Source organism: Anas platyrhynchos, chromosome 1, assembly GCF_047663525.1.
Source record: "Anas platyrhynchos isolate ZD024472 breed Pekin duck chromosome 1, IASCAAS_PekinDuck_T2T, whole genome shotgun sequence".
In the NCBI taxonomy this organism is placed as follows: domain Eukaryota; kingdom Metazoa; phylum Chordata; class Aves; order Anseriformes; family Anatidae; genus Anas; species Anas platyrhynchos.
Genome location: NC_092587.1, coordinates 151,667,881 through 151,695,849, shown reverse-complemented (window position 1 = coordinate 151,695,849; position 27,969 = coordinate 151,667,881). Strand labels below are relative to the sequence as shown.

General features: G+C 41.7%; 1 protein-coding gene across 4 annotated transcripts; it reads right to left on the bottom strand.

Annotated features, from left to right (window-relative positions):
* Positions 1-27: 27 nt before the first annotated feature.
* Positions 28-27,969, bottom strand: GGACT (gamma-glutamylamine cyclotransferase). 4 transcript variants are annotated; one of them, XM_027443687.3, is made up of 3 exons: positions 27,816-27,912; positions 1,636-1,691; positions 28-1,224 (listed from the first exon to the last, which is right to left on the bottom strand). In XM_027443687.3, exons 2-3 carry the CDS (start codon positions 1,655-1,657, stop codon positions 761-763), a joined length of 486 nt encoding a protein of 161 aa, XP_027299488.1. In that variant the 5' UTR covers positions 1,658-1,691; positions 27,816-27,912; the 3' UTR covers positions 28-760. The 4 variants fall into 4 exon arrangements, with proteins under 4 accessions (XP_027299488.1, XP_027299506.1, XP_038029366.1 ...); XM_027443705.3 differs by lacking the exon at positions 1,636-1,691 and adding an exon at positions 8,878-8,915 and having other exon boundaries at positions 27,816-27,864; XM_038173438.2 differs by lacking the exon at positions 27,816-27,912 and adding an exon at positions 8,878-8,893.

The window sequence follows — 27,969 nt, the reverse complement described above, 5'->3', positions numbered from 1 at the left end:
ATGTTAAATTAAAAATACGACTTGAAATGTAATTCTCTTTAATATTTAATATTTCTTTAATATCTCTTCTCATAAAACTAAACACGTTTTAAAAATAATCATCTCCAGTTCAGAAAACATTGCATCACAGAGTAGGAATAGTCATTGTTAAATTCTCTCCCCTCTATTTCTACAGCAATTTCAGGTTTTCCTTGAAGTGCAGGCTATCGGTATGGTCATTTCTCTCCCAAGACACATTTGTTTGCCCAGGTTGTTTACATTCAGTAGCCTACCACACACAAAGCAATATTAAATGCGAGGTGTGTTTTACTTTGTTTGCAGATAAAATTTTTAAAAATCAGTTGTAGCTATTAGTGCAACAGCATCATTATTTCGCCGCCTGCCTTGGAGAACACACGTGATAAATTTATCAATTCTGGTAAGAAGGAGTTAGTGTGTTCATCTGCCTTTCACTCACCTCAGCCCCGTACTTGAGGCGAGGCTGGGGGTGGTGGAGGATAAAACCCAAACCCCCAGAGGGGTGCGCGCAGACAGATACGCTTGGTTCAGGCGTCATGCGAAACCAGTTAGGCTGTGTTAGTGGGGGCAGCAGGCTGTGCCTAGCCGGGGCTGCGTGCCAGCCTCCAGGCCTACGACACGCTAGAGCCAACGCGCCCAGGTTTGGGAGGTTACAAGAGATCTCGGGTTTTAATACAAGGGCATTACGGGTTTCCTGGAAGGTGCTACCGTGCTACTGCGCCTTCGGCGGGGCTGCGCTGGCTTAATCCCTGCTCTCACGCAGCACGTAGGAGAGGCCGTGAGTCCCGGAGGAATCGTAATTGTCATGGTAGGGCAGCTGGACCCACTCGGGCTGGTAGGTGGTCGTGCTGTACACAAAGCACTCCATCACGCTGCTCCCAGCCGCGCTGCTTTTCCCTTCCCACTCCACCACCTCGATTCTCATCGTCGTGCGCTGGTACATGTCTGGGCAGCCTTCGAACTCGTCGAGGAACTGCAGCATCTGGTCGTCCACGGTGTAAATCTCCCCGGCCACGTGGTGCCCCGTGCCCGGGATGTTCAGCATGAAAGGGATGTTGTATTTCCCTGCGATCACCAGAGGGTACTTCTCCACGGTGCGGCCCCTTCCTTGGTATTTCGCTATCCCCTTGGCGGTGTTTATCATGTGCTTGTAGTTGGGCTGGCCCTTCTTAAGCGTGCCGTACACGAAGACACGAGCCATCGTACCTGCAAAAGCAGCAGGAAGACAAAAAGGTGGACGTTACACACGTGGCCAGCTGAAAGTGCAGCACGGACCAAAGGAATGCATGCACGCCGAGATGGGGTGTACGTGCGAGGCTGTTTGGGCACATGCAAAATTGATCTCATTTTAAAAAATCGTGCTAAATTCAAATTGGTCCTTAAACTTTTCAGTCAAACACCGTAGCGAGACAGAGAGCAGGGGGGAGTCCCTCTTGCAGTTCTTTGCTGTAATCAAATGGCATCCCATTGTTTCTCCAAGGATGCCACGACAGCAGCCAACACAGCGCTGAGACAGAGTAAAAGCTTCAAGCCTTTATTTTTTTTCCCCCCCTCTCTCGTGATTATACTGGAGCCATGCTGCATGCAGTGAGGACGGTGCCACGCTCAGTAACATACCTAAAGGTACCCAGGGAGCCATCCCAGCGATGGGAACAAGCTCCAATTAGCACACCCTAAAACAAAGCAAAACAAAACAGGTTCAAACACCTTACTATATCACTCTACCGCATTTAAGGTAAAGTAGCTGTGGTCAATCCCACCTGTTAAAACTTGCAGGGGTGAAGCCACGGGGTGATTTCCCCCCCGCTTGTCAGGGAGGAAAAGCAGCTGCTGTCTGTGGAGGGGAATGCAAAGCCTTGAACCCCAGGCCTGAGAAACCCGTGCTGCCCAACCAGGTGGCCTGGCAGGGGAGCAGGTTGGGCTTAACCTGCTGGTGAGGCCTTTTGGGGACACACTGAGGGCTCCCACAGCCCTGGGCCTGCGGTCCCGCCACTGGCTGCGGTGAATGAGGCCGCCAGACACCAGCATCGCCCAGCGGGAGCTGGGGAGGCTGCCGGGGTCACCCCCAGAGCCAGGCTGGGCTGCCAAGCTGCTGTCACAAGCACAAGGACACGCTTGTCTCACCCATCCAGGGGAAGGGAGGAACAAATACCAATTTCTCCTCGGTGCTTTGAATGACTCCCAGCTGACAAACCTCACGGGCTGACTTGACGAGGCCAGGCCAGGGGATGGTGTCGGCACAAGTGCCCTCACCCATCTTGTGGGTGAGGGGGCATCCCGTATTTCAGTGCTACCAAAACTAAATGATGGCTGCTGGCAGAAAGGCCAGGTCAGACACATCCCCAAGTCCTTTTCAGGTACCCCAAAGGGCCACAAGCCACCTCTGCCTGTGGCCGCTACATGTGCCAGCCATCTCAAAAACAGCCCCTGAACAATTTTGTTCAACATTGATCTAGCAGCATAAAACACTCAAAACTGGTTTGAATTGGGTAGAAGACTGGCCTTCCTGAAAGACAGGAAAAAAATAATCATACTTTCATAGGTCCTCATCTATTTTTCACACTCTGCCCTCTTCATTCTCCCTTCTTTCTGCAGGGCAAATGAAGTTTTTCCTGAATTTGCCCTCAGTCAGTACCTGCTCAGAGCCTGCCTCAGCATCACCCACCAGGGCAGCCAGCCACTGCCCACCAGAGGAGCACATGCAGCTCCATTTGTTATTAAACAACATTCGAAGTTCGAAAAAAAATAATAAAAAAACAACCGGAAGAAGAAAATTAATGTGTTTTCAGCTATTTAGTCTTACTTTAATAAATTGCTAGATAGTTAGGCTATCAAAAATGGTATGGCACTGGCCTGGAGGAGTGTCATTTAAAATAAGCAAGCCTCTTAACCAGTAGCAAAGCAATTCCTCCCTTGGTGAATAAACAGTTTTTCTCTAACAGAATACAGTTTCTCAGTAAAAAAAAAAAAAAAAAAAGTGGTGTGTGCCTTTATTTACTGGCAAACAGCTTTCAATTCAGGAAAAAGACTACACCACTTCTCCTCCCCTGTATTTTATCAGATATACTTCAGGGTAATTTATCCTTGATGACATAAATGAGTTTTTTTGGATGCAGCTCATTCCCTCACAATAAAAAGGACATTAATATTCAGTTGGTCTGACTCCCTTCTATAAGAAAAATCATTACCTTTCAGATTGTGTTTTGAATAACAAACACAGATCTTTCAGGAAGAAACTTGTCCCAGTGGGGATTGAGAAAGGATCAGAGTTAAGCACTGAAACATGCAATTAATTCCCATTAGGGGATTAGGGCACTCGTGTTCACTTTGAATCAGAAAAATGAGTTGTGAATTAAATTGTTCACAACCAAGAGGTTACTTGTCAGAGTTAATAACTTAAAAAATAAAAAGCTGAATGTAAAACACACATAAAAAGCTCAATGGCAAGCAGTGCATCTGTAGGGAAAAGATATGCTTCATTTCCATTAAACTAAAGATCTCTCCCTACTGTATATCTGAAGATAAGCTTCCGAAAAGTTTTCGGGGAAAAGTGAGACAACTCCTGAAACTGGCGAAAATGAAGCGCACGTTTCTGACTGCGCAGCGTCCGGCTGCTTGGAAACGTTCCCTTCAGAGGGATTTACGGGAATGCACCTGGCATGAAAAAAAGTGCTGGTCCCACAAAACTCAACAGCAGCAACAACAAAACTCACTAGCCCAGGTTTGGATAAGTGTTCCTGTGCCAACATTTAAGTGCATGAATTCACCAGGCAGGCTACACGGAGACTGAGTAGGAACTGGAAGTCTCAGTCCCGGTCCGTGCAGAGTTGGTGCCTTCCGAGCCTCAAATTCGCAGCACTTCCACCGTTGTGGCTTCAGGAGAAGGCTGGAGGCTGAACTTCCCTCGCCCCTTCACGGTCACGAATCTTCCTGTCATCTGCTTGGGATAAGCTGATCACACTGACTTTTCGTTTAGTTTAAAAAACAAAACTGAGCCCGAGCTGGGAAGTGAGTGAAATGAAGAGTTGGTAGAAACATTTTCTGAACGCAGCTCCTGATAAATAAAATTTATATAATTTTCTGTGTAATAAATTCAATCTCCGCCACGCTGCGTACTGAGTTCTGGGCAGGCTGCTCCAGGCACCAGCATAATTCCCAGCACTCATATCTGTGCTTTCAAACCATTTTTGGCCACCTTGTGGCAAGGAGAGTAAAGAGCAGAATTTTATTTGAGGGTCATTTCACAGACTTCCACTGAGCAGCTGAAAAGAGCTCCAGACGGCATCGCTTCAACGGATAACCTACAGTGCCAATGAAAAGTTGCCTTTTCTCACTTAATCCGGTTTGACACTTCAGCCCTCTACTGAGCTACCTTAGAGGGGGAAAAAAAAAAAAGGAAATAAAAATCAGACTTTACGCTGAGTATTAGCTGCCAGGGCTAAACAACCCCATTCAGAAAGTACTTTCATGCAATATTCATGCTGGGATCATTAAAATTTAATGACGTGGGGGAACACGAATGAGATCCGTGTCGTCTCCTCCAGCTAGGAAAGGCAACCGGCCGACCCGCTCGTGGGCTCTGTTGCTGCTCCCTTCGCTGGGTGAGAGGCAAAGATCAGAAAATGAAGTTTTCTGGATGCTTTAGGATGGAGAAGGCAGAAGGTGCTGCTGGGTTCAGATAAAAGCAGGGGTGGCACAACCTCTGTGACTCAGATGATGATCGGGTCCTACCAGCTTCTTCCAAAAACGAAGTGAGCAGCGCTCCGTGCGTCAGGCTGGCTCCTGGGCCCTTTGTGATTGCGGCAGCGGTGGGTTCGGGTTTTGTTTTGCTGAGGCTTTTCCTTGCAGCTCAGAAAGTATCCATTTCTCTCCCTCCATACAGTAACATTATTTTCCCTTGAGAAAAATGCTTAGCGCTGGCTCAGTGACCAGATATAGTTACACATTAATTCTTCAGAAGTTTCTTAAAACTGTAGGAAACAGGTGAAAAAACAAAATGCCTTGAACTTTAAACTTGAGCCCAGTCTGTTTGAATGAAGCGAGTTTTAAGGTCACTCTTCACTCAATGCTAACTTTCAAGCAGGACTAACATGCCAGAGAGGACTCATGGGACTGCATCCTGTTGGTCCTTTGATGCTTTCATTTTGTTACTTGCTATTTTCTTTATAGCACAGACAAGGGCTTCCTGCCCGGGCCGACCCCTTTCCAACCTTGCTGAATGCCTCGGAAAAGTTTATGGCAAGACACCTTTCTTACATTAACCACAGAGGCAGCAGCGAAACGATGGCTCCTTTGAAATCCAGAGGTTACGGTCTCCTCGCAGCAGTCGCTCGCTCAGAAACTCTGAGGTGCTGCTTTGTGAAAACAAACAACGGTATTATGGTAACCAATGCCACGTTGGACACTACCAGGCACTACCTGGGACGGCACTTCACCGAGATTTTTCCTTTCACCCCTCGGACAGCTTATATCCCCAAACCAACAAATACGCACGCACTTAAGCTTGGGTATCCTGATGTTTGGCACCGGGAGCCAGAGCACAGAAGCCCTCCCTCCTGACAGGCAGCAATCACACCGCTGCTCTAATTCCTCGCACCGATTCGGCACCAGGGCAAACATTTGCTTTTTATCTGTTTGAAACTGTTTCCAGTCACTTTCAGCCCTATTTCATAGAGAAACCTCATTATATGTATTTACTGTTACTGGAAGAGCTCATTCCCAAAGTAAAAGAGGGCTCCAAATGGCAATCGGCTAAAGCCACCACACACAAAAGGATGCCGGGACACACTGCAAAAACATGCCGGATGCATTTTTAGGCCATTTAATCTGCTAAATGTTAAAGTGCAGAGACAGGAGGGGACTGGAAGCACGTAAGGAAGATGAGAAAAGGAGCATGAAGACAACGGAAAGTCAACGGAGGTGGACAAACTGTGTTGGTAAAAAAAAAAATAGTTGCACACCCATGATATTAGATCAGTATTATTGACTGTTTTGTCATAGCATTATTATTAAGTAATAATATTATAATTATATAAGCCTCTAACAGCTTATTATATCAAGTTTTTGACACCACAACTCATACACTTGTAGAAGTAGTTAAACTGAGCTCAGGGCGGAGCACGGAGAAAAGGAGTCCACAGCTGTTATTTTGGGGCACAGACCAAACAACTGGAAGTTGCTAAGGTTGAACAGGAGCTCTCAGGGCTCCTGCATATCGCCTACAAATAGAGGTAAAGGTTTTACAGAAGGGACCATTGGTCTTCCACGTACACGAACAAACAGCTCTCTATAAAAACATGGGACATAAGAATGACCACAAGTCACAACAAAAATGAGCCACGTATCCCATATGCGATAGTGGTCAACAGATTCCTCATCAAGAGCTAAGCACAGGACACAAAGACAGTGCTTGGGTTACAGACTTGTGGCCCAGAAGCTTTCCAACCCAGAGGCAGTGACTGTCACGGTCCATACAAGACTTCTCCTGCAAACTTGCACAGCCACTTTTGCAAAAGTCCTGAAGTCCCAGCATTTCCATCGTATTTTTCTCCCCCTGTTCTGTTGAGGAGGGAGAGCGAGAGAGAGTGGCATGGTCGTGCTTACCTACCCATTGGTGTCAAACCACCCCCCTGACACGGAGGCTTAAGCTGTTACATCTATTCAAAAGGAGACAGAGGAAAGAAAAAGAACATTTACTTTAAACACCAGATCACCATTATGGGAAAAAAAAAATGTAGAGAACGATTTCTGATAGCCCAGCCCCATTATGCTAGCTGTGCTCCCTGTACGGTTTCAAACACCACAGTGAATTTGAAGTGGTTTCTGTCATTGACATGCAGGGCATACCGCCTTGATTCAAACCGCCGACATCCTGAGGCTCAGAATACAGTCTGAAGCTGGGACGGGTTTTCCCAGCGAGGTCAGCACACTGATTTACATGCCAATGCCCAGAATGTTCAGTTAGTTGTTTTGGATCGGGAAGAGCATCTCAGCCTGCGAAACGCAGCAAACACTCTGAGTACCTAAGCATGGGAACATATTTTTCTGTGCTGAAAAGATGGAGAGAGAAAAATGGAAGGGGGAAAAGATCAGGTCTGTGCTAGATCGCAAGGTGCCTTGCCACAAAGCAGTGCTGGAACGGGACGGGGAAGCCACTGCACAATAATGCTTTGTAAGGAGCAGAGAGATGCCCGGCTGGTCACGGCACAGCCAAATCTGCTCTTCGGAGGTTTCCTTCCCCTCGTCCCTCAGGGATGTGGCTCGACTTGGAAAGGAGGCTTTCAAGCAGCGTTCAGCGGCCGTGGCCTCCTGCAGCAGGAGCCGGCTGCTCTGGAGGCCTTTGTACACCTTCCCGTTGGCCCTGTGGGAAGGATGCTGAGAGCCTCCACCTGCCCAGGTGGCATGTAGTGAGTTCTGCTAGCATCCGGGTGGTGCCACCTCAGGCCTCATGATGAGGCTGATGAGGGCGAGATGGCAGCAAGAGGTCCTGGCCTGGCAGCTGGAGGAATAGGGGCACGTAGTACTCAGCTTGTTTTTTTATCCTGGAAAGCACCTACCTGTACCAGTGTAGGCCAGTTACTGAAACACAAACCAACTAACTTGGTAGAAATGAAACTTAAGGAAACCCTGACACGCTGCTTTTTCTGGCTATGATTCCTTGGGAAATGATGGGCGACTTTTAAGGGCCAAGGAAAGGTAATTCATACACTTTTATAGCATTTATGTATGTACATAAAATTTCTATGGAGAACCGTGCTTTTCTTGGAAAATATCAGTGGCCCACAAAACAGGAGAGAGAAAGATTAAAACCAGCTGTACCGGAGGAACCACCAGAGTTAAATGCAGACACTAGTTTAAAAACTCAGCCAGGAAGGGTACGGACAGCGTGGGGTGATGGCCAAGCATGCTTGTTCTGAAGCAGGGTCACGGATAACATGGTATAGGCACGCTCACAGAAGATATAAATGAAAATGTATCAACGTGAGTGTACGTTTGCCACTAACTTGCAGCAGAAGAAGGAGAGGCCCTTCTTGACATTTGGAGGAGCGCGGATGAGGTTACTGAGCATGCACACATGGAAAGCTGGAGGATTATGATATTAATAAAGTGGAATTGTAAAATTACTGGCTGGCTAATAAAGCTCTGAAGCAAGTCAGACCACTGATCTGGAGACAGTCACTGTACAGACATTGGAAAATGAGGAAAAAAAATATTCAGCAGATCCTCCTTCTGTTATATACAGAAATATTTTCCCTTCACTTTATTTAATTTATTCAGGTCAAGTTTTTTAAGGCTAAGAAATAGGTTATGAATGTTGTTTTGTTTTTTAAGAGAGAAAGGAGGCTTTATTCCTTTCAGTCCATGAATCAGATTTGTGGAGAAGCGTAATATTTAGCACATGAGATATTGGAAATGAAGCAAATCAGATTAATTCACTAACTGCCATTATTTTACTTGCCTAATTAATTAAATATGCAAGCCTTTCTTTGATAAGGTATGCATATCAGGTAGTTTTATTTAATAAAAAGACCTTTTACAAGTCAAAAATAAAGAGCTAATCCCTATCTTAGTAATAAATCTTTTCCATCATTTTCTAGTACACTAAAAGGCAAAACAAAACAAAACAGATCCCCACATGGAAACTACAGAGAACCATGAGCAGATGTCTGTAATTACTTCAGTCCCACTGAGGTATATCACTTCTGTTTAGAAACTAGTACTAAGTTTACAATAAAAAAAGATAAAAAGTCACAGATCATCATGAAAAGAAAACCAATGAGTTATTTCAACTTCCCTGATCTTGATTTTTTGTTCTCTAAGAAACACTTGCAAAATCTTGCAGTGAAATCTGAAACATACCTTGTCTCTTTCTTCATCAACTGCGAAAGCATCTTTATCTAAAAGCAAAAAAAATTATTGGTGTGCTATCTGCTACATGGAAGAAACAAATATATATTCTGGGGGCATCCAAAAAGCCTGAAATGGCTTGTAGCAAGGCACTGGAGCAACTGCTTTCAGATCCAGAAGATGTAGTGACCAGAACCTCAAATATCCTGGCTGGTAGAATCAAAGACAAGCAAGAAGAAAAGAAATTACCAATTTGTGTCCTGTAAGGATGTGTTGAATGAAACCTTGACTTTCAGGTAAGGATTGATGTGGTCTCTTGATGCAGAAAAAAGTTTTGTAGTCTGATGCAAAATTTAACACAGGTCTGTATTTACTGGAGAATCAGCAAAACCAGCTATAGAAGTTCTTAAATCTTCTCCTGGAACCACAAGAGGCTCACAAGAAATACTGATGGAAATAATTACCTGACATGGTGTTCCTACTGAGATATATCTTTGCAATTGCAAAAAGAAAAAGCAACGCTATTTTAGTTTTACTATGGCATGTAGAATTTATTCTAACTGTAGGTCTTCTTGGCAACATCCAGGATCCCTAGAAAGAAGCCTTAACCAAAGGCATCTTAAACCAGAGTTCTGGCTGTAATAGAAAACAATATATAATATTCATCTGAATTATACAGACAAGTATACGAGACAGAATTATTTACAAATAAAATATTTATACAGATGAAAGCAGTTTTATACATGCTGTGCGGCCTCTTTTCAGTGACCTTTGAGAAGGAATTTCAGTTACTAACTTGATGAAGGAAGGAGGACAGAACCAAGTAGTGGAAGTAAATGAGAAGGCGAATAATATTCAATGTGGTTTTGAAAGTAAAAAAAGCCAGACTAGTGTCATTAAAACAACCTGCTTCCTCCTTAGGCAAGGCTAACACAATGGGCCTGGAGTACAACAAAGTATTTAATTTAATATGCAACGAAAATAGCTCCGGAGCAAGCCATAGGGAAGAGTTGTATATGAATAAGGAGTTTCTTAAGGGAAGATTACAGCGGCCTACATTAAAATAGAAGTAATCAGCACAGAGAAACTTCTGGTCATATTCCTTGGGAACTGATGCTATTTTATTTGTTAGTGGCCCTGCTGCAGCAAGCAGTTGTGTGCCCATCAGATCCGTGCATGATGCATCCTGAGGAGGAGTGATTTATGCCATGGGCATATTAGACGTCCAATGAAGTGCATAATCGAAGTAAGATGACTTTAAATGATACAAAGTGCAGAAACACAAGCTTAAGAAGCACTGACAAGAACTTCTGATATAAAGTGGGGACTCAGCAGTTGAAAGCAACGAAGCAAGACACTGTACTTTGGTCAGTTGCACAATGGCTACAGAACAAAGCCAAGCTGTAGACTGGGAGAAAATACTCGAGAAAAATCACGTATGTTTTGCAGTCCTCAGAAATTCACATGGTCATTTTACAGCCATTCCCTTTCATCAGAGATTTTCCTCTTCTCACATGAATAAACACACTGATGTTGGACAGAAATAACTGCACCAGCACAGGCAGCATCCCCATCAGCTACAACAGACACCTGAGCAAGCCACCAACACGACACTGTTGTAAAGAGGGCAGGACAAACAAAGAAGTATTTCAGAGAAACACAGGAGGCACCACAAAGGTATTGGCAAAAACTTGTTTAGAAAACTGCACGCAAGAGACCTCATCCACACTCAGAAACACCAGTGAAAGGCACAAGTGTGAAGACTGGAAAGTTACTCGTTTCCTCAATCATTCAATTTTATTACTTTGTTATCAGGGTTAAAAATAAAAAGGGCTGAAATGGCTTTGGCTTGCAAAAGCAGGCTGTTGCTCTTCATACATGCATTCTTCATACAGTTGTGCAAGTTATCTTACAGCAAACGTTTATTACTTCTTTTTCTGCAGTTGCAGATGTCTGCATTTAATGACTGTTCGGTCCCACGCGCCGAAAGTGTGTTTCATATTTTCCAACACCAAGTAATTTTGAGAAGGATCGTACTTGTACAAACCACATGTTTTTCATCTGCAATGACAGCACAAAGTAGCTGAAAAAGCTTTTTTTTTTTTTTTTTTTAGTGTGGGTAGGGGTGTTTAAAAAAAACATTCTAGGGACATAAGCCTTCAAAGTTACTTTAGGCATGTATCGGAAAAAAAAAAACCTCATACCTTAAGGCATACAAATATCTCAGAGAGTGCCTGACTACATCTCTCCATCAGACCTAGACTTAGTGTTGGGGAAAGAAGCATGGAGGGCAGACAAGGAAATATCACAGTATAACAGGCTGGAGCAAGTGCTGAATGCCTCAGGCAAGGGCTTAAGATGTAGCCAGCTGTGGACTGGAGCAGATCCCAAGCAAAAGTGTTTTAAGCCTCCAGTATAAACTAGCATATCCTCAGATGAGCTTTAATTTCTCACAACAGCCTCCTTGCATACCTCAGATATGGGACAAAATAATTAGTAATGATCACAGCAAAACTGGCTGCATTAGTAGTCAACAGAGCAGACCAAAGGGAGTTGCACAGATTTCAGCCTGAAAAGGGTACCTGCCAAATTAGTATCCACTGCCTGTGCAGTGGAACCTGAGACAGAAGTGATAATGGAAACCCCGTTTGTCCTTTTCCATGCTTTGCTTTGGAAATGAGACAACAATTGATAATTATTGCTTTATTCTCTGCTGTATTGGGATCTCACCTTTCCAGATAGGTCCCAGTAGCAGAGTACCCACCAATTCACTTCCTCATACTTTACTTTTTCCAATTGCAGTGTCAGTGAATAGGGTGAGCAGGATAGGAAAGGCAAGTCCTATGACTTTATGCTTCTGAGTGAAGAGTTTCTGCATGCCATGGGGTCAGAAACTTTCTGGATTTGCTTCTGGTGATGCCTTCACCAGCCTGTGAGGCAACCCATCTGACCTCGGTTTCTGATCACCTCTCAGATTCCGAGAGCCAACTTCAACTCAAGTGGTAGCAATAACGTGATGAAGTCTCACCTGAGACACAAAGATGCCAGGCTGTTCTCAGGTCAGCTCAGCTCAGAATAGAAGTCACTCAGTTGAACACCATGTACAAGTGATGCTGTGGACAGCATGTAAGGAACTTCTAGGAAATGTCAATCCTGCAGCATGGAGCATAGCCATGTGGTCACAAAGGTGACACCAATGATGATCCATAGAGTATGGATCATTATAGACAGGTTTGTTTGGCTGAATTTATTCATGTTGTAGTCTGTGTTATGCAAGGCCCTTATCCAGGTATAATCTGCACATACATCAGACAATTTATGCGTGTACATAAGGAAGAGAAAACCTATATTTTTTTTTAATAAAGGAAAGTTATCTGTTGATTTTCCCCATCATTGCCAGCTCCATTAGAGCTTTGCCACAGTGGATTATTAGGCAAAATAGACATTCACTAGAAGAGATTTTTTTTTAAAAAAAAGGCTTAATACAAAAACTAATCTTTTCTAAAGTTTTGAATGAAATTCTCAGATTCTGCATAAGCTTAATCAGTAAGAGAGGTTCATTTGATTCACTGACTCTGGCAGCTGATTCACAGAAAACAGGCAACTGCTTCTGTGACACTGTGAAGGTACCTTGCACTACATTACACCAGAAAAAGTCTATCATAAACATTAAATTTATAAACAGACAAGATACTTGCACCATTTAAAATCAGACCAAAAATGTGTCTCTACATATGCATTTCATTTGAAGCCAAGAGGGGCAGATTCGAATTTTCTGCCCCACTTTACAGGTAGATGAGATGGCTTGGTGCTCCCAAAAGGCATTCCGGCTCCTTCACATGCTTTTGCAGAAAGCCATTCTTTCCTCTGACTATGAATACACCAACATCATCGTTCCTGTATGCCTTCAACCCACTTCATAAACCTGAGCTTTGATCATTTTCTTCATTCATAAAAGGAAAACAGAGCTGAACACATTTCTTAAAAGCTTCTCCCACAGTCGTAAAATTTGCCATTTACCCACCTGTCTCCATCAGAAGCTCATCTCCAGCAAGACTACGTTCTAACAACTTTTCTTAGAAAACTTGAGCTGTGAAGGCTATTGATGCTTGATCCATTATCTGGCTTGATCCAAGGAACAGGTTTTCATTTTATGACTAAACAAATGAACCTCCACTAAATACCATGAAGAATTCAGCACCACACTTTTAAAAATGGGTGGCTTCCCCTGAAAGGTCTTGGCCCAGGAGGTCTAAGTAGCAGCCTACTTAGACCTAGGTCTGGGAGCTTCAAGAAGTAGTTCTGGGTGAACACTCATTCGCTTCCAGATCTAATATACTTCACAATGGAAAGCTGATTTTACATATTAGGCAAGTATCATATTTTTTGACTTCAGTTACAGTTAATTGAAAAAATTTAAAGTTAAGCATTATCTCTACACTGCTGAAAAGATACCAATTATTCTTAAGCAACTGCTGGGTCCAGCTTGACAGTAAGGAATTCTATTTCTGTTCTTGAACAAGTCAGTCTCTGTCTTCCCAATGCCACTGCCCTGCTGAATATCATGTAGCATAGCAATCTATGGCAGCTTAAAATCCTCAAGCATAGTAACGTTATTATTCTGAACAAATCTATCCCAGATTTGACAGCAGGCATCTAGGGACCTTTGGAAATCTCAATTAATTTTACTTCTGTGTTAAGCAAATAATCACTTAGTGATGCTAATTATGAAAAATAAATAATCTAATTAACTAGAGTTATACTGGATCACACTGCAAATCACAAAACAGCGCATTACCTAAGACACAGGAAGAAGAGAAATCATACAAGAATTTCATGTTGTCTTTTTGATATGGCTTAAAAAGACGAGTAATAACACATTGCTTCTGATTTTCAACACGTGAACGTTTCTTTTAAAACAGATCACTGCGAAATGACAAAGCTTCCCTACTTGACTGTTTACTTCCAGATAACCATCAATTAGCGCAGGCATGCTTCTGAATACATAATGCATTACATTTTTTACTTTCAACACCTGGTGTCACCAGAATAACGCCGTATATTTCTACAATGCTCTGCAGTTGTGTGCGCTTTGATTTTAAGGCAGAAATACTTCAAATAAAAGTGGAACCATAGAAATCAAGGGAAATGATGCACGTAGATGGTTTTAGTGGCTAAATGAGACATTATCAGTTAACTGACCATAATGGGTCATTTAAAAAATGAACTCAAGGTCTCTAAAAGCCTTTGTCCCTTAGTCAAGGTGAAGAAAGACCTGAAGCAAAGCAAAAATTCTTCCGTATTCCCATATTCTGAGCAAGCCAAATCCCACACCTATTTTACAAAAAGGCTTTAAGTGGTCATTTCTTCTAAACCAGAAGTTAGTTAATTGCAAGCAATTTTTGTACAGGCTAATCACTACTTTTCTATCCAGCCTAGGACAGCTGTATTAATCAGTTATCATGATGATTTCACTAAGAATAGACAGAGAGGGGTGTTACTGTTTGGAGCTCCCTGGTTCTCCAAGATACTAAATAAAAAAAATTAATCTCAGAGAAGATGTAATTAATCTTAATCCCTCCTCCTTCCCACTTTATCAGCAAGACAGAGCCAATAAAAGACATGACAAATTCATGGAAAATGCCTAGACAGTCACAATTAGTAACCCCATACTTCATTGTTTTAATATGAAAGTAGATGCATTTATTCGCTCTAAACGTCAGATAATGGGCATAGAGAATGAAAGCTTTTTCAGCTTTTGATGCTTATTTCAAAACCCAAGCAGAATTAGGGCTGGCATTTTGATCAACTGATACACGATTAAAGTTGTGCTACATTTTTTTTAAATACAGCTTTTCCAATAAAAAAAAAAAAAAGAAAGGAATCCTGAACTTTCAGAAGACTCATAAGCTTGTTATACAAAGATCGAAATTACTGTATTACAACAAATGAATGGAATACTTCAGAGCCTTCAGAACATTTTGATTCTATTTCAGAAGAAAATTCTTTATCAGAAAATTGAAATACTGCACAAGATGTGGTCAAGATATTTCAAATTCACTTTGAAAAACACATTAAAACTGGCACTTTCCTTCCACTAATTATAAGTTTTCTACAACAAACTTTCCAGAACTCGCATTGTCTGTCCATAATTTTTCTCGCTGAGTTTACAGGAACTTCTATGGGTGTGGGTATTCAGGTGTTAGTCCTGCCACTGTGGATTTTAAAGCTGGTACAGAAAGATTAACACTGACAGAGGAATAATTTTCAGGTGAACACCTATCTAGGATCTGCAGACAACGTTTGGAGGAGATCCTTGTGCTCCAGTGAGGCATTTACTACTTTTCAACTGACAAGTACTTGACAGCTGAGTCATCAAAGAAGTAAAGAAAGCAACACAACCTTGAATGCTGCAATCAAGCAATTCAAGCCTAAGTAAACCAGGATCAAAAGAGAACAGTATCTCCAAATCAAAATGCTGATGGAAAAAAATTCATGGAAAGCAGAAAAAAAGCTGAACCCTGAGAAGAGGAATGCTGAATCATTAATAAAAAAAAGAGCTTTTCTCCCAATTAACAGATGTTAACATAAACAAATAATTTTTAAAAGAGACTACCTAGGTCTGGTGGACTAATGGAGTTAGACAAGTTTTACATGCATGACTTATTTAATATAATAACTCTGCTTCTTCTTCAGCTTCTTCAGCATTTCAGAAAGGGAAAAAAAAAAAAAAAAAAAAGGAGAGATAAAGCTTTCTGTGAAACAAACCAGTGTTAATTGTTTTACAACTCCTCACCCCTTTTGAAAAGAGCAAAATAATTTAACAATCAGGTCTTTGGGAGCTCTTTTCTTCCAAACATACAAGCTTTTGGTGACCATACAAGCTGATAGGAAAAAGGCTGCCAAGACAGACCTAGGAGACAGCAGTTGGATGGAGCCACCCACTATTTCCGACATGAATTTCTGTGGAAGAAAGAAGGGATGTGGACCTTCCAGTAATAAAAATAAATATTTAGAACATATACAAAGTTAGTTTCCTTCTTCCACAGGTGGTAAGATGCGTGGATGCTGAAAACCAATCTGTCTTCTTCTATGGTAGTTTTTTATCTTGACCTTTGTAGAATTTTTGGCGCTGTTACTCAAGCTATTCTCATAAGCAAGCCAGAAAAAAACATAATTTAACAAGAACTGTTGGCACGTAGGTTAGAAATAAGCACAACATTTGTTACACTCATTCAAGTAGCAGGGAAATACTAGTAATGAAAATACTGACTGACATGAAAAATGCAAGTGATGCCACAATGCACAAAGCTAATCTTGTGCCTCGCAAGCCTCTGCAGCAGCAATTCAAGTAAGGTCAGTGCTGAGTTCTAAGATTAGCCAGGAATACTCAACTGCGTAAACAAAATCTGGGGAAATATTAGCTTAACAGCAGCTCCGTATTAAGAGATTTGGCAGTTATAATGATCATGAACTCAGCATGAGTCAACAATGTGGTACTCTTGGAAAAAAATACCCTAGTGTTTATATACAAACAAGTGTATCATTAGGAAGGTACATGAATAGAAACTCCAACTCTGACCCGGTCACAGAGTAGTACGTGCAGCTTTGGGCACCACAGTTTTTAAGAATGGGATCAGTTGGACAGAAAGAAGAGAGAGGACAATCATAGCCCAAGAAATCATGAGGCGGCGGCAGCAGGGAACACCGTACTGTGATCATATCCTTCAGAGCAAATAGGGTCATGCCTTTAATTGTATCAAAGCATGCCATAAGAGAAAAGGCAGAAAGCTTCGTTCCACATCCACTTTTACAGTAGAGCCAGCGAGCTTACATTCCAAATAGAGACACTAGAACTAAAGACTAATCTACCTCCTGGTAAGCAGTGCCTAGGAAGAGCCTAGACTATCTAGAAGGGCTATCAACTATCAAGCAGGTTAGTCAAATCTCTGTCAGAAACAACAGTATTACTGCTAAACTTGCCCTTTGCCAAGGAAGTGGATTAGGCAATCTCTTAGCTCTCCTTTAAAAGAGAGAAGATAAACAGCAGGTTAATTCATATGCTACGCATGGAAAAGAATGCTAGGTTTATGGAGATCGCAGAAGAACAGAAAGAGCCTAATTCTGTGGTCCAGTCATTAGATCCCTTCTACTGCCACCTCAAGAAAAGATTTCTACATCCTGCTCTTAACCTGTTTAGAGACAGTACACTATGCAATTACTTGGAGTTTTTTTCCAAATAGCAATAGCTTTGAAAAGAGAGAACAAAACATTGGCTTCCCACCCATTCCACATGTCTCCTACCAAATATACTCGCAGATATAATTCTGAAGTTCTACATCGAATGCTTTTTGACCCCATGGATCCTGCCTTCTGTGCTTTGATGCAGCTTCAAAAGGCCAAGTTACAGCAAGATCAAATGTTCCAAGGAGACACGGATTAGAGCTCTCCAAGTAGAGGGCACAAATCTAATTTTTCTGCTTTCTAGGAGATGGTGCACTGAAAGACTGTTCTAAATCCTGAAGCTGCTCTTGGTTGCATCATGTGTACCTATGGCACAGTTACCCATCTCTGGCCTGATAAAGCACTGACAGAAGGCAAAGTAAAGGACCCAGGACTCCACCACCACAGCTAGAACAGCTGGAAAGTTCACTACTGCCATTCCCTGCTGGAGGCTTCTGCTCCTCTAGTAAAAAGCAACGCAGACTTTCATCCTTCAGAGCCTGCATGACAGCCATCCCATTTTGCATACTGAGCATAAAAGCTGTTATAAATTTGCATCTAAAACCAAACGTCTTAATTTTATCTACTTTTCTTCTCAAACACTACTGTTCTCAGATCACAGATATGACATTTTAATCACAAGAAGTTCTGAAATACTTGCTATTAGAGATTTTAAAAATATAAACAATATTTGGCTCATAGGCAAAATGTTTTATTTGCTCTATTGTTAGCAAGGAAGTGGTGAAGTAAATCCCTGATACTGATTAACTGAAGAAATTAACTGAAAATCTATACCCTCCTGCAGGCTTCCTCCAAGCTGTCAATGGGGCAACTGCTGATGTTAGTCTTCTAGACGCACAAGAACAGTTTGCACATACATTTATTTCCATGGACATTTCTTAGAAAGAAAAGAAAATTAAGTAAGCAATTATATTGTGCTACACAAATTACATCAGCAGCAGCTCTGCCCACAACACAGAAATAATCAGAAGATGGGATCCAAGAAGAGATACTGAAGCAAATAGTAATTGTGCATGCTGTTATTAGCACACTGCTGAGTTTTTACAGATCACAAAACTACAAGATTACTGAGAAGTTTAATGATTCGATCTCTTATCAGAAATAGTCTTAAGACTGTCTGCTCCACTGTCACTGAAAATATTTCCCATCACTTTTTCCTAAACACACTCCTAAAGCATCACTACTACCTAGAACAAAAAGCCAGGTGATAAAACGTGGTTGGGCTGGTGTTCTCGGTGGGCTAACAGAGCGATGTAGAGCAGGGTGGAAGGAATGTCAAAGAAACAATCCTCCCCATATACAGTCTTGAAAATTAGCCCAAGAGATTATTTTTTGTTTGACCTGTTCAATGCAAGACCAAATCACCTGATCTGGCAGAGTCATGAAAGGCAAATTATCCTGAAGGCAGTATCATCTGCTCCTCTCTTCTGATATCAGATCTACCAGGTCATGTGTCTGCTGCACCACTCTGAAGAACCCTGTTTACAATTAGGTTGCATCAACATTGAAGGTCAGCCACAAAAAGACAAATTTAAAATTAAAACATAATGAACAATTATGAACATAGAACAATGATGAACACAAAATTTAAAGGCCAGTCACAAACTTTATGCTCTAAATCATATGACAGACAAACAAAAAGTGAGTTTAAAGTTCTTACATCAAAAATATAACGATAATACCTTTTGGTATTCTGTGATAGCTAGCAATATTCAAAGCTGAATGATGAAGAACTGTTGAATAAATATTTCTTATATTCATTGTGACTGTGATGATAATATGGCTTTTGATAAAGGCAGCTAAATGATAGATCCTAATTGGGTTTTCACATACAAAAATGCTGAAACCAAAGTTACATGTAAGACAATATAGACTAAAGTTGGACAAATTAAAGAGATTAAGTCATTGTTTTGATACAGAGAAATTGGAAAAAGAACTTGTGTAGAAATTAATCAGGTACAACGTTAAAGATACTTGGTGCCACCCGTTAATGTAGTAAATTGTCATTAAGCATACTTGCTAAAAGATCTAGTGTCTCCTAGCAGTAAAATAACAGACTAGATGAGCAGATGGATTCAGATATATTTTGACCTACATTTCTTGATATTTCAACACGATAAGTAAAGGTATATGTAAACAAGAATAAAAGGGGGAGGAAAAAACAGCCAGCAAGTGTATCTCATGATGAAGCACCATACTAGAAAGATGGGAAAACACCAAAAACCTTTTCTTTTTCCTGCACCTATTTTTCTTCTCCAAGATGTTTTGTTTCTGTTAAGCAGGTTTTCTGAAGCTTTACCTAACTTTAAATAATCACATTACTAAGAACTTTATTATGTCTGGAACTACAAACATGGAATATAGTCCAGTGCCCTAGGAGAGTTTAATCAAAAGAAATAAATCATTAACTTAAAGTATATTTTAATCTCTTAACTGTTTCTTAACTGCCCTTCTTTTATGCTCAGTCTCTCTTGAATTGCACTCCTGTTAAAGACAATGATTAAGAGAACAAGTCTTGTTACTTACACAGTTCACAGAAGTCAAAAGATTCCTTTCTTTTTGAGTCCTTCATATCACCTTCCCCAAAGACACTCTTCCCAACTGGCCGAAGTTCATAAGCATATAACTTTATGTTATTTTTCATGTCTGAAATGAGCTTCAGAAAGATTTGGCCAGTGGCTGGATTCATATTCTGAAAGTTTTCCTAGCTGGTGTATTTGAACTACATCACAGCAAGCACTGCAGCCTTGGAGCAGGTTGGTGGTTTGATGTGCGAAACGTGTATGTGTATGATAAATGTCCTGCTGGGATTTATTCCCTACGTAATTTTCAGCTAAGGCAAAATTAAGCCTGGGGCTCCACTCCATAAATTGTGTCAAAACATTTCTCTCATTCGTATAGCTTCTCAGGTATTTATACATTTTCCTAATACAGTGCAGACTTAGCTCTGTGCAATGCCATCTAAATTTAATTTACTTATTCTCCTATTCCCACATCCAAACATAATATTTACTGAACATTATCTCCACACCTCACGTGCAGCACGACACAGAGCAGTGCTGTAGACAACAGCACAGTGCAAGGTGATGTATTTTTAAAGCTCTGCTTTCAAAGTACATGTTGCCACACTCCATCCCCTGTCGGCAAAAATATTATGCAACACTGAGCTCGGATCCTTACTTGCTCATTCTACAGAAAATCTCAATTTTGTTGGCTCCAGTAAATACTGCCTCAAAGAAAATCAATAGAAATTGATATACACTCTTGAACGTATATAAATGCAGACATTAACTGCAAGATTCTATTTTCCATCTAGTAATCTCTGGGTGGAAATCTCTTTTCACTTCACTTTGCTAACTCTCTGTAAGGTTGTCACATTCTCTTTAGAGTCTTTCTTTTGCCCCAAATAAGTTGTTTGAAGAATAACTCAAGGCCAAGATTGTGCTGACACTAAAAAAAGGAGACTCATATCCGTGTTCTCCCCCTTGTGCTGGCACTATCACCCGCTCAGGCATGCAGTCAGGGGAATAAAGAAACCTTATACCTACAACCTTCTCCTACTGCTATCTAGGAGTCCAAGACCATCTCAGCTCATCACATCTCAGCTGACAACCGTGGTAAGTCATTTCTTTTGTTTCCTCTGATAATCATCTCATCCAATGATGTGTCGTGCCCAAGTGCTATTGCTTAAATCTGTCAGTTGCCTTCAGTTTTGCCACCCACATATTCCAGTAACGATTCCACTCTGAACTCAAATCCTATTCCCAACATAGATCCAATCTCTGTGACAAACACCCAGCACCACAATAATTTAATCTGCAAGTTATTACTATGGATGCTTACACTATTTAGGCCTTTCTCAAGCCTCCTTACATCCCTCTTCCTTTTCCATGAGCTTTTCACGACCACCACGAGATTCCTGTTTCTTCCAGACGGTAACACTGCCAAGAACCTGCTGCCTCACTACGCAACAACTTCTTGTTCCAGGTGAGCTGGGTTGGATAAATCTAAACAAGAGAACATATTCTGGCACTCATTCAACATACTATTGCCGGTGCATAGCTCCATAACCCATTTAGCACAGGAAAAGAAGCAAAAGCTGGAGGCCAGCAGAATGTCATCACCAAAAATGAGGCAGGAGTTACACAAAAGGTAAATCAGAAGGCTGGTGCTTAGCAGCATGGAGATGGACAGCAGAGGGGAGGGCAATTACATCGTGTCTTAAAAGCTAAAATTATAGAGGTCCTAATGAAGGAGCCAATATCCAGTAAAATAAATATCACTTCAGTGGAAACCTGTAAAGATGTTGACAGAATCAGGTTCTTTACTGGTCAATATCATCCAGTCACACTTCTAGACTTGCAAACCACTTGAATTTGCAAACTTGTGTTCTTGCGATACCAATTGACTTCTTAAATTCTTGTTTAAGAATCACAACAAAGCTGCTAGACCAACCATTAACAGCCTTAAACACTTGCCATCGAGCTCAAAGCACGCTATGTGCTACCAGAATCCGAAATGTCCTATTACAGCACCCACAGCGAATTGCAGGTCATGCAGTTAGTTATATTAGTTTTAAAAAGACAAAAATTGTTAAAGAATTAAAAAGGAATTAAAGACAAGAGAATTACAACTTGAACCAGGGCCCTTTATGTACTTTGGCCTATCTGACATTTCCTTATAAATTAAAGTAACCCCTAATTTCTTCTAATGAAGCTATTAGCTAATGAAATTCTGGCATGGCCTTAGTCTCATATCACGACTAACACGAAACACTTGTCAGCACATCTAAATGTCATTCAAAGCCACCACAGCCACCATTCTTCCAACACAGAAACAAAACAAGACCCTTATTTCTCACTTACTACTTACAATCGCACTTCCAATATTATTTTTCTCAGCAATGTTTTGAGCAAAATTGGTTTATTTCTACTTTCATGCTAGCTTTCAGTCCAATTACTATATATGTGGGCTGTACTTCTCCTGATGGGAAATAATATAACCTGTTGCCTTTGATTTCTAGAGAAATTCACACAATTCTGAGATCCAAGCAACAACAAAACTCCTACTACAGAAGTCAGAGCGGATAGAATCCATTTTTTGGGCTGTATCTTGAAATCTGAGAGTGAAAGAAAATAATATCTCACTGTGGACAAGACATGATCATGATCACACCCTGATTTTAACACTAAATTTCAGTATCCACATATGCAATTAAACAACAAAACCTTGGGTTCGGTTTAAAAGAACTCAGAAAGAATGGGGTTGAGAAGTTCTTATTAACCAGAGAGTAGTATTCCTTGCATTTAAGTTTAATACTCTAAAGTCAGGAATCTATGCTGGTCACTTAGGCTTTAAGAGTTGAGGGATTCAGCTCACGTCTCTTTACATCACCATCAGCTACAAATGAAACTCACATTTCAAATGCAAGTCTTGCACCTGAAGTAGTAGATAATTAAGGCTGGGTAAATAAATCTCACTTTATAGTGCCCGTAGGAATGGTTTGATGCTGAAGCTCTCCTGAATAATTTGCTTCTATATTGCATTGTCAAGTTTTGGAGTTTCTGGTACACCGAAACCCCAAGTTCAATTAAAACCAGCTTTTGCTTCATGCTTCTACATATTCTATATGTTAACATCCAGAAATATATATGAGGAAAAAATTAACTAAAAACGAGTTCCATCCTTTAAAACAGTTTAAAATAAACCTAAACTGTCGTCACCAGCAGACATCATGAAGGATGCAATCACAAAGTGAGTGCTCTTCCAAAACCGAATGGCAATGGCTGAGCTGTTCAACCTACATACTTGAAAATACCAGCCTTCTAGCAGCACTGTGTAATACAAGGACTGTGGGCTGCAGAACCTAAGAAAGGCACTGTTTTGAATCCCATAGGACCCAGTAAAACCAAACGATGTTATTTATGGGAAAAAAAATATAAAAGAACATATATGGTATCCATATATGGATAAATACTAACGTTGGTAATGTCAAGATAGTTTTATTATGGATTTGGATTCATATTCCAATTCTGCAGAGACTTACATGTATATACATGCTTGACTTTTATTTTTATTTTTTTAAAACACTGTTAGGAAAGCTGCAGATTCAACAGGAGTAGTCTCAGCACATCAAATTAAGCCTACACCAAAAATATTTCAGCTCCTGAAGTGGGGGAGGCAAAACCTGATCAGATTAAAACCACCTTGCAAATCAGAAGTAGTAACATACTCTCTACACACTGCCAAGATCCATTTTGAAGGAGGAAGTGCTGGTGAGATACAAGCATACAATTCTTACCAGAATTGTCAGCAGAAACAATAAACCCTGTGTATATAATTCAAGTGCTGTACAAACTGGTCTGTCTACCAGAAGGCAAAATATAACAAGTGATGTATTTTACTAGATATGTTGAGAAGTAGTCCTGGTGATGCAGATGGAGCTACAGCCAGATATCCAGGGTATAGAGATCCAAGAGAGGAATCATGGAAGCCTGTGCCTAGATCAGAAACAAATGTTTGGTAGAAAAGAGCTGGCTTTTATATCACGCCAAAACACTATTTGAACTGCCCTTGATAGTGTTACCAGAAAGTACCATAATGCCAACAGGCATTCTTGAGACTCATGGAAAATACATGCGCTGAGAGTTTTAAAGGTGGTGAGAAGTGAACATCGATGTCTCCTTCCTTACTAGCAGTAAATCCAAACTCCTGAATGTCACTGGAGAGCCAGAGCTTGGCTGGAAGTGCAGCGTGTCAACCTGGGTGATGCTGGCTGGGATCCATGCTTCCTCTGGCGTGCCAGTGATGGTATCTTATCTTCCCTGACTCATGGATACACCTTGCTGGACTACAGAAGCACGAAAGGCAGCAAGCACAAGTGCTTTTCTTGACACTGACTAGACCACATCTGCAGTACTGCATCTGCTTTGTGCCCCCCAGCACAAGGGAGGTACTGATAAACTGCTGTGAGTTCAGGGGAGAGCCACCAAGACAGGTGGGAGGTGAGCACTGCCTTGTAAAGAGGCTCAGGAAACTGGGCGTGTTCATCTCTTGGAAAAGAGGTGGCTCCAGGATGACCTAGCAGCAGCCTTCCCACACATTTGAGGAGGTTACAGTGGGTTTGAGGAACAACAGGCATAGACTGGCACAAGAAAGGCCCTGACGTGATTCAAGGAAAAGGATTTCACAACAAAGACTGACAAGCATTGCAGCAAGCTGCCCAGGGAGGTTGTGCAGCCTCCATCCCTTCAGGTTTTAAAGACACATCGGATGAAGCCCTGAACAGCCTGGCATGCCCACACTGGGGACCCTTCTTCGAACAGGAGGTTGGACTAGAGACTCTTGAGGTCCCTTTCAGCCTTATTTATACTATGACAAAAAGTCGTGGGGCTCTTATCAGACCAAACAAGATGAGTGGAGGGAAAGATGACAGAGTGACTTGCAATTACTCTGCTATTAATTGATGACACACATGTTTAGAATTGCAACACTGTGCTAATGCAGAAAGCCTCCCACAGCTGAAGGGTGGTGCACACGGCATGATGTCCCCTCTAGTTAGACTGGAAGCACACAGGTAACAGTGGGAAAGGCAATGCTTTAGGGAAGGGATGAGAAAATACGATTCCACGTGGGCAAGAACTGCTGTCAGAAAGGCAGTAATACATGGGTAACTTCAGCTGTTAGTAAAGGTCACCAGCAATTACAGACAAAACGCTGCAGGAAAAAAGCTGTTGTGCAGGTAATTCCAGGGAGAGTGAGACAGAGAAATCAGGAGTGACAATGATATTTGGCGTGCTTTTCTTGAGATGTTAAAAGCAAATAGCTGACAAACACAGAAAAGAAATGAAAATGGCCAAAATCTTAATGTAAAAGGCATTCTTGAAAAACACCGTAATGGTAAATCAATAGAACGTTATATTGCCTCGGTAAAGTCTGTCCTTCTTTAGCATTACCTGGTGTTCGGAATTGGGGAAAAGAGAGCCATTTTTGACATGGTCCATAAAACGTAATTAAACTTTTCGAGTGAAAAAGAACAGAGAATTCTAAATAGCTACAGACTTGATTTAAGGACAGTAATTTACTACTGCTTTAATCGTTCTGCTCCTGAAGGAAAAAAAGCTATTAAGCGCACAAGAGACAGAGAGAAAGAGAGAGAATGAAGGTATTATATCTGCAAACTCAGTAACATTACATTCATACATTCACTCTGGCCCCTATTTAATTATCTTTCTAATACTCACCCTCTTTGTCAGAAGCATGAGAAAAATATACTCTACAAGATGCAAAAAAGGTAGAATCTGTTCGTATAAAAAATGCATCTTATCATGACAAGCGTTCTCTGCTCAAGCAGTTCATGTCACTGAAAGTGTCATGCAAGCTTCAGACTGAATTCTACCTACAGCAAGAATTATGAAAGTATTTGACCAGATTTAAGCCCAAGGAGCATATTCTTCTACAACATGAGAAACATAAAACAGGACATGAGTTAGAAGGAAAAAAAAAAAAGTACATTGCTCCAAAAAAAGTGATGACATTCAAACTACAATGAAATCAGGTATATTTTTGCTATAATGCTGTTTATAGTTACACAGACAAATATTTTGGATAATCCATCAGTGAGCAAAAGCGAACCAGAGCTAGTACCAGAAGGTGAATGCCACAACATAATCCTAATATATAATAAATATCCTAATATCATAATAAATTTATTATTCCCTTATTTCACTCCAGTACACCCTCCTGACTGCACCTTTGTACTTGTACCTACACTCACAAACTCAAGACAGAAATCAGGCAGTCACCTAACCTCTCGCTTCCCTCAAGTTCCCTAAGAACAACAAACACAACCATATAAACAGCAGAAGAGGGAAAAATAGGGTTACATCAGCAGTCAGACGCAAGTCCCTTGGAGAAATAAAATCTTTTGAAACAGACAGTTAGGTTACAAACTATCATGGGAGTCACGAAAACATATAGGCAGGATCAGAGGAAGGTTGGTTGGAAGGAAGCTTTGAAGGTCACCAAGCCCAGCCTCCTGCTCAGAGCAGGACTAATGCCAACGCCAGACACCACTTTTCCAGCGAAGAGGCTGCATTCAGCAAAACAGTGGGTGGGAGAGACAGCAGGATGTCTGGTGCAAAAACAGACCTGGTTTGTGCTCTGCACTCTCCGGAGGCACCTAGCCTTCCAAGTTGGAAATCAGCTAAGGAAACCATGAACTGACACCTTCACCTTCATGAACTGACATCCCTTCTAAAGGATAAAAAGCAGATACTGCAGGAAACCAAGTATTCAGAGCAACATTTCTACCCTGAATCTGACCACACATGTAAAGAAGGCACTGAAAGAAAAACTGTAAGGATCAAACAACATGACACGTATTGATGTGACACATTCTCTTCTGCAATCGAGCAAAGCTTTGTTCAATATTCCCGTAGCCTTAACCTCTTGAACAGAATCAAAGAAACTTGTTTGCAAAGTTGACGGAGAACATCACAGTAACTTGGAAAGCGAGGAATGAACAGGCAACAAGAATCCAAGCAAAATGAAGTTCTTGTACCACAGACATGAACTTCTTAATATTCATTGGCAATAGCATGTGGGTTCTCAGACATAAGCAACGCATTGGAAGTTAATTTCTTTAACACGTAAGCACCCTTGACAGTTCAGCTTTTGAGGTATTTGTTCTGCTTAATTTTACTTATTGATGGCAACAGAATGCTGTAATACGCTTGGCTAACAAGACACATTCATTGTAACGTAACTTGGACCTCACATACAGGGAGAGAGGAGATCAGTGCTGGCTGAGAATACATAGGGTTTAAAGGCAGTCTAGGTTCTTAAAGCATTTCTTAAGGGGAGGGGAAAAGAAAATTGGAAATAAGCCCATTCAGATATGCTAAACCTGAAGCCTTTCTTAATGGCCTATGTCACGCTATGAACAATTTTAATTGTCAGGAAATTGCTTCTGCAGGTTGACTGAGTGCTTAAACGCTAACCTAGAAAGCATAAAAAGACAGGTCCACTCTTCATGTGGTCTGACATGACAACGGGTTGTACGGATTGATATTCCTAGTTGCGTCTCTGCAAGTTAAGCTCTATACAAGTTGCTGCCTTCGTATTCTCGAAGGACAGCGAAAGTTACAGCACTAGAAAATTAGAAAGCCCTAAAGCCAAAAACGAGGAAGTTAATTGCCTGAAGTTAACACAGACACAGCTAAATAAACCTGAAGTCGAAGCAGAAGGTTTACAACTCTCTAAAATGGAAAGGGATGCAGGGAAGGATGAGAAATTAAGTTCAGTGAAATGAAATACTCAGGAGGTTAGCCAAGATTAAAAAAAAGAAAAAAAAGAAAAAAAAATATATATGCAGTCCACACAACGCAGGGGAAGCAATTAGCGCTCCGAAGCGTTAACTTGTGAGGAGATTGGTAGCTTCGCTTCATCTTCCACACCTAAGCGGCTTTCTTTTGGTTCTCTCTCACATTTAAGAATCGTATTGCGGCCAAACTTCTCCCCTAAACCTCACAAGGTCTCCCCGGGAAGCTGAGCTCCCCTCCAGCGCCACAGCCTCCCTCAGCGCCCGCCCAACGGCCCAACCGCCCTCCCCTCCCCTCCCCGCCCGCTGATTGGCTGCTCCGGGCGCGGGGCAACGGCCGCTAACGGCCGCGTCACGCGCCCCCCCCTTGCCGCGCGGCACCCACCCGCCAGCGCTGCCCTCGCCTCACGGCGCCTCCGCTTCCGCCCGCGGCCGCGTCCCGTGTGGGCGGCCCGCGGCCGGTCCCGGGGGATAGGCGGCGGGGCGGGGCGGGGCGGGGAGCGGGAAGGGGAGGGGAGGGGAGGGAAAGGGGCGGCCCC